This window comes from Watersipora subatra, chromosome 4 (assembly GCF_963576615.1).
Source record: "Watersipora subatra chromosome 4, tzWatSuba1.1, whole genome shotgun sequence".
In the NCBI taxonomy this organism is placed as follows: Eukaryota; Metazoa; Bryozoa; class Gymnolaemata; order Cheilostomatida; family Watersiporidae; genus Watersipora; species Watersipora subatra.
In genome coordinates, this window is record NC_088711.1 from 66,625,546 (window position 1) to 66,633,035 (window position 7,490).

General features: G+C 36.5%; 1 protein-coding gene across 3 annotated transcripts; it reads right to left on the reverse strand.

Annotated features, from left to right (window-relative positions):
• Positions 1-1,512: 1,512 nt before the first annotated feature.
• On the reverse strand, positions 1,513-4,039 carry LOC137393494 (uncharacterized). 3 transcript variants are annotated; one of them, XM_068080073.1, is made up of 7 exons: positions 3,938-4,039; positions 3,535-3,730; positions 3,059-3,212; positions 2,586-2,722; positions 2,321-2,437; positions 1,864-2,039; positions 1,513-1,765 (listed from the first exon to the last, which is right to left on the reverse strand). In XM_068080073.1, exons 3-7 carry the CDS (start codon positions 3,084-3,086, stop codon positions 1,636-1,638), a joined length of 588 nt encoding a protein of 195 aa, XP_067936174.1. In that variant the 5' UTR covers positions 3,087-3,212; positions 3,535-3,730; positions 3,938-4,039; the 3' UTR covers positions 1,513-1,635. The 3 variants fall into 3 exon arrangements, with proteins under 3 accessions (XP_067936174.1, XP_067936173.1, XP_067936175.1); XM_068080072.1 differs by having other exon boundaries at positions 3,059-3,730; XM_068080074.1 differs by having other exon boundaries at positions 1,513-1,785; positions 3,059-3,730.
• Positions 4,040-7,490: the final 3,451 nt, after the last annotated feature.

Here is a 7,490-nt window from a genome sequence, read left to right on the forward strand (position 1 = left end):
TAAAACAAGATGGCATGGGTCAGTAGATCTTTCTTAGTAGCAGTCGAAACCAATTACCGGTATTACTTCCTAAAGTTCTGTTACAGTACTCATTCTGTTTATTTACACTTTAAAGACGGTGGCTACTCCATTACGGTGTATACTGTATGCACATTTGGCAATTCAGGTGATCTCCAAAAATACATTAAAGAATATGAGCTGAGACACATGGTGAAATATGTGGTCAAGCAGCCGGACAAGAGCTTTACTGTCCTACTCAATGCCGGTATGCTCCGATACTGTTGTTAATTACAAGTTAAAACGTTACATTCATATGTGTATATACATTTAAACAAGTTTAAATGTATATACACATACATATATATATATGTATATATATAATGGTCAATCAGGGTAGCATTGAGTCTTGAGTTACATATTTTATAGCATGTATAGCAAGTGTGATTGATCAGCTTTCTGTTTGTATTTAGTGATATTACACTAGGTTTTTTAGTTTAGATAGTAATAGCGAATGAATCATTGGACCCTTGAAAGATGACACAAAGTATGTATTTATATATATAAAGGTTTATATATAAACAAATTTTGTTTGTTTGCGGTGCTCTAATTTTTTGTTTGATCAACCTTTTCAGTGCAGAGTTTTGCAGAGGTCAAGGCGTTCCATTGGAAAGATCCCAAGTACAATTGTTGTTTTGAAGATAGTGTTATGCAAACATGGCCAAGATATCAACATAAGGAAGAAATAGCCATACAAAGTTCCACTGAGTGACATAGCGGTATCTTCGTGCATAAGGGGATGGCGTACTGCACTCACGATAGATGTCAATTATAGCAATGCTAATTTTCTACATGTATCAGACTGGTCTGTTATCCTTGCCAAAATTTTATATATTTTGTTAATATAGCAAATGAATTCCTACTTTTTGTTTTTTCGGCGTAATCTTGGCATCTGCTTCACTCAGTAAACTCATGCTTCGTTGTGTCATATAGAATATATATTTTTAACTGTGTTGCAGATGAGATATTGTGGCTCATGAGTGGAACAAGAGGTTGAGTGAGCACCAGGAACCTATGATATCGTTATCAACAACTACATCTTCTTACTGGACAGTATCTACAAATGTTTTTTTGTTTGCATATATGCGAAATCAATTACTTTAAATTGAATATGCATGTTAGGCCAGCGTAACTGACACAAGATCTGTGTTATATTTACATTGTTTTAGATATGAAGAGGAGGGGCTCATTCACTACCTCACTCATAGAAAAGCTTGAAATTGAAATATGAATAAATCTATTAACAAGTATTGGTATAGCTCTCAACATATGTACACTAGAAAAACATAAAAAGTATTAGACATACCACACTGAAGGTCTCTGGTGCTTATCAGCCGTGATGGAAAGAGGAAAAAATCACCTCCCTTATCACACAAATGAGATGTTACAAACTATAAACAAACAATACCTGTTGACACAAGCAGAATTAAAACTTCATGACTATATAGAAACAAGTTGATACATCTTTATACATATGCCATAACGTAAATCATGCATCATGTATGTAAACAAAAAACCTAACCTAAGGGATCACACCTTCTACATCACCATTCATGATCTAGAGCAACAGTGAAATGGTCAAAATCTGTACGTTTCATAATTTTGCACCGGTGGTGAAACCACTGATTGCAACTGCCACACAATATCATCTCTCCACAGGCGAGCCCAAATCGATGTTGTCATGAGGCCTTCGACATGCGCAGAATATCTAAAATAAACATAGGTTGGCTTGCTAACAGAATGATAGAAAAGACGATGATAGAAATTTTAATGTAACACCAATCAAATTCAATTTGAACATAGTACCTGTTGAAGAGAAAGTGTGTGAAGTGAGTCACGATTATGTGGAGCACCCTGGTGAGACCGTTGTTGGTCTTGTAGTGTGAAAAGTTCTGCTTGAAACGTTTGTTGGTGTGTTCGGCGCCGTTGTTGGTGCGTACACTAAACAGGAATCTATCACGCCTATAAAACTCCATCCGCTTCTACAATAATACATAAATGAACTGATATAAACTTCAGATCAAAATAATTCATTGAGCTTGTCTGTATGGAGGCTATTCCTCAACATTGTCTTAGGCCCAAAGGACCTCAACGGATTAGGTTATATTGTATGTGGACAGAAAATTCAATAAGAAGCGGTGCATGCTCAAAACCTTTTGAAACATTTCAATTATACTGTTAATTAAAATACAGTAACATTAATTATGCCAATTAATGATACAAAAAGCTGATGTGAATTTTCAATTTTTTTCTATAATTCTACCTTGGGCATATCCTCACTCATCCACTGGTTTAGGAAGTACTCTTGTATCTTGAGGGATTTGGAATTTGCCCACCAGTCAGACCCCTCTAAAGCTGCCTTTGATGACATATTTCCGTTCTGAAATATGAAAAAAACAACTAGATGCACTAGAATCAACTCTTGTATACTTTTACACAAAGAGTACATGGGACATGAGCCCGAACTTCATACACTGATATTATTTTATTAGATACAGATTTATTGTGTACATAGGACATGAGGAGACAAACCTTGACTCTGCAATTTTCCTTGGTGATGCGAGTATGATCTGCCGTTCCTCTTCTCCGATTTCATTTTCTCTTCTTTTCAACTGTCTGTCCCCGGCCTGCTCACGATGGAATGCACACAGTAGAACTTTGCTTTCTAAAAAAGTTTAAGAGCATATATCGGAAACTTGAAATGTATTCATTTAGGTCATTTTACTATTTACTTGATCATTTTTTGATATTGGTTTATGAAGTGTGATGCCACATTAGTGAGTCTCAGACCTACAATAGTATAATATGTCACAACACTGACAGCCCGACGTACCATTTTTTTAAAAATCAGCGCAACTTGACATTCTTCTAAAAGTACATATACAGTACATGCATATCTTGACAATCTGCATACCTACATCTACACATAGACCTATCACTAAGCTTTTTCCTTTTAGCTGAGTCATTATAGTTTAGAGATGCATTAGAAAAAGGTTATTACCTGGAAAGAGGTGTTCAAGAGCAGACATCACTGCCTGAGTATAATCTATGATCCAGGACCTTGGCGATCATACTGGATTCCATTTCTTCCCGATACTCAAAGCTTCCTGAATAGCTCCTCGAGTCTCATCCATTGTTACCAATATAACAGCAACCTGTGTAAAATTGAAAAGCTTTCTTCATTGTTGAAGATGTACAACTAGTGCGCATGTAGTGAGATATCAATTTTGACACAAGCACATTTCATCACAAAATAGAGTGGCCTCATCGAGATGCTGCAATAAAGGTGGAAATTTGGCTTTAGACAATGTGAACCATCAGAAGAAACAAGACTTTAATACGATCAGTTACCCGCATGATCAACCCACTTTAATATTTACCGGTACTAGTTAGAAGACTGACTTATATGACTGTATTACCTAGTAGCCAGCATTGGTTTTCACCGCAACGAAGAAGAAATATACAGCAAACTCTTACAGTTGTCTTATATGTCGCATCCAAACAACATAGCTCATCACCATAGCGCTTCAGTAGATGACGTTGGTCTGGTGTGGTGCACAAACAGAAAGCGATGTGAGCCTCTTACATAGTCTGAAGTAAAATTGACCTTCAATGTCTCTTTAACCATCTTTCTACCAGAGCGGCGCAGTTATCTTGGTCACTGCTGCTACCCCTATAAGTACGATGGTAACTGGTGAAAGTCTACATACACCGTACATATATTAGGCCTAGTTATCAGCACAAATTAATTTGGTCATGAGCACATTCAGAAAGAAAATTATCGATCATGTGGTTTTTAAACATTGTCAAGAAAACTCCATGCAAACATCCAATGATAATCTCAGCTGTGGAATGAATACTACTTAAATTCAATACTAACATCATGGAAGAGCTTGTGATTGGCAATGTCACGATCTGTAGGCCAATATATTCTAATAGATCTGTCAGGAAGGGCATCCTTGAACTTGGTTTAATATATTCCAGTAAATGTTGCCTCATCTCGTATAAAAATTAACCCATTAATGAAAATGATGCACTATGAATTTTCAACAAACAATCGTTTTTTATTATTTTCTCAACCGAGTACTCGTGGCGTGGGGATGAGAAAGGAATATGTTCGCGGGTTGTAGCGAGTTAAAGCAGAAAAGAGACTTCTGATGGGAAAGAAAAACTACCGTATATACCGCAGGCCTAGAGCGCACGACTTTTCTGATGGGAACTAGCTTTTACCGCCCCACGACGCCACTTGCTTTAGAAATGCAATAAAGAAACAAATATTGCCCGCCAGAGCAGGACGTTTAACACTGATGTCAAAGGTTTATTTTAAAAGCTATACAAAACTATTTTCTTACGTCCATGGTACTACTGATTACACATAATCGCTAACACAGCTACACAGTTTTCAAACCGAGTTAGGAACTGCTGGCTAGAAACTCACAAATCGTTATCTTTTTTAGATCTGACCTTGGATGTGATGTCAAATATGGTCAGGTATAATTGCAGTGGCTCAAAACCTGGTCAGTTTCTGGGTCGTTTTGTAGAGGTGGAGCTTAATCCGGAAATGCAAATGTTTTGTCGGCACTAAGCGACGAGGTTTTAAGCAAGTGCCAATGTTTAGTCGGTTAGAAATTGAGTCTGTAATCTTTTTATTTTTTTGTAACAAAATAAAGCATAAACATCATTTTAGGCAAATCTTTAATCAAAACTGTGGTGCCAGAGATCTGGTTGATTACGGGCACAAAACTCTATGTTTTGTCGTGTTAAGACGAAATAGTAACATGCTCACGAAACCGAAAAAAGTCTTCTCAAAAATACATCATTAATTATTCTGTATTCGTTTATACAGTGTGTATGAAAAATATCTTACATACGTTGTAATATGATTGCACTTACATGTATGTAACGCGGTATTACATAAGTTATTGAATATTTCTGATTATGTTCTAACCAAATAAAATGCACATTGAAACAATTGTCTACTTTGCTACCATTCTGAGAGCTAAAGAAGATTCTATTTCATTTTAGTGTAACTATTTATGTTAGCGTATCGTAAGACAAAGATTGTGAAAAGGCAACAGAAGACATTAGTCTATCGTATCTTTACTGCAAACACCGACTTCTCCAACAACTAACTTTATTTAGATTTTGAACATGACAGCACTTTGTAGGTATTCATTTGTCAATTTGCTTATATATTTATTATTTATGTACAGCATTGTGTAACCAAAAAAATTTTCTTGATTTGTTGGGCAAAAAATATTTTCTTACTGTTGGCAAGATTATGTATTTTCTTGCTCCAATATAAATAATGCATGTGGCAACTGTTGTGCATCATTGTTAGCAGCTTTCCCGTTATCTCCACAAGCACAATGTAGCCAATTCTGGAAAATCAGAGGGCAGCACACAAAACCTTTAGCATGATGTATATCTATTGGCATTGCTGACGTTATACAGCATACATTGTTTGAAAAGTCGATGCGCAATGACAAAATGTCTGGTGATGGACCACTGGAACAATCATAGGAAGTAGGTTGTTTCAGTTATCAGACGAATCTATCATGATAAATTGTTAAGTTTAATAATTTTACTTTATTTGATATAAAAAGAAAATGTTGCACATAACTTAATTACTACCACATCAGCACCAAAGCCATAAAAGGCCTTTAACAAGCACAAATGAGAACAGAATAACACAGTAGAAAAGGGCTACACATACTACATGTAAATATGTGAAAATAAGTGAATATAAGTCTGGGTTATTTAAAAAAAAATCAGTGATGAAAGTCTTGAATGTTGTATGTATGCAGGTATGTTTTAATTTGATCAATATATTCACTCAAAATTGAGCACCGTATCTAGCTGAAACAGTTCAAGTTTTTGCATATAAAAGTATTCCTATCTAGAACAAGTTTGTTTTCTATGGCTGCAGATGAACTGGCAATGAGGTGGAGGGCACGCCAGATGCCCTCTGGCGTGCCCTCCCTTCATTGCCAGTTCACCCACAGCTATAGGGAAGAAACTTGTTCTATGCATATCTAGATAATGCATGTATTATAAAGCCTCAGGACTCAGGAAGCATTTTTGCTCTGTCATTTCTTACTCCCTGCAAACTCCTCTTGGAGATCCTTGATCTAAAATAAAAACAATCATAGCATGTGTATTTACATCTCCTTGAACTTGTAAAGTACTGTGAATGCAGTATTTAAGTGGCATTGTTTTGAGGCGATTTTTGACTTTGACAGGAATATTATTTGTTAATTTAATGAAGTAGATTGGAAATTTGCATTGGACATTGTGATTAGCTGGAAGTTAATTTGGCGATCTCAAAGAACTGGGCAAATCTGCTTTTGCTAGTTCCTGACTTTATTACTGTTTTTACAATAGTTTTATTTCACAATTATTTCCTTGCTTCATATATCTTCTCCGATCCTACACTGCTCAACCGACTTAGCCCATAGAGTTGACTTGTAGAAGATAACAACGACATTAGTCCAAGTACTCAGCCAACGAATCGGATGGTGTTGTGGCACCTTGTTATCAACTTTTCAAAGAGTTGATAACAACTCCAGAGATGCTCCCAAATCCCGATTAGAGATTTGCAAATCACATCAAATCACCAATCATGAGATTGGCATCAAAGCACCATAAAAATGGATTGCCCAGCTTGTAAATTAAATCAAATAAAGCCATCAATTACATAGTGGATGATGGTTTTAATTTCATTTTTTTTCAAAGCTGAGTCGTCACCCTTCTAAGTGATTTGATTTGGAGCAAAACGCATGCCAGCGATTTGATATGCTTTACAAATCTGGAATCAGAGATTTGGGAGCATTGCTGCACAACTCTCTCCACTTCAGACACTGAGCACTTACACTAAAGTGACACGAAAGCATCATGCAACAGGGTTCTAATTTTAAAACTGAGTTACTAAATATTACTCACCGGACTGTTAGGTATGAAAGTAACATCAGGTGTCTCAGTTACATCTATAATGCCGTCGCTTGTGGCGTTTTGTAGATGCTCCCCACATCTATGGAAGCTCGCATAGCCTCTGCTCTTACTCCTACCCGTCCTGAGCAAGCACTGCGTTTCCTCCTTATCTTGAGCTATAAATCAGAATGCTCGAGGCATTGAACGTTTGGCTGGGTGTGAACAGGCAACTTAACAAATATCGCAGTTGGCAGCAAATAATTTGTTTCTAAAACCTAATCTTGCCTACACAAGGAGTTCTTCTGCATTATCCTACTATAACTTCATGTTTTTCTAGCTACTAACCTAGGGTTATAAAGGGCTTGAAGATCCGCCTACCAAGGAAATTCCACATTTAACCATAATTAATATTGCACAATTTGCCTAAAATTTTATTGCTGGTTATGTGAGCGAGTACCTTCGCGTTACTATCAGATGTATTGTCTTGAGGATGCGGTCTTTTT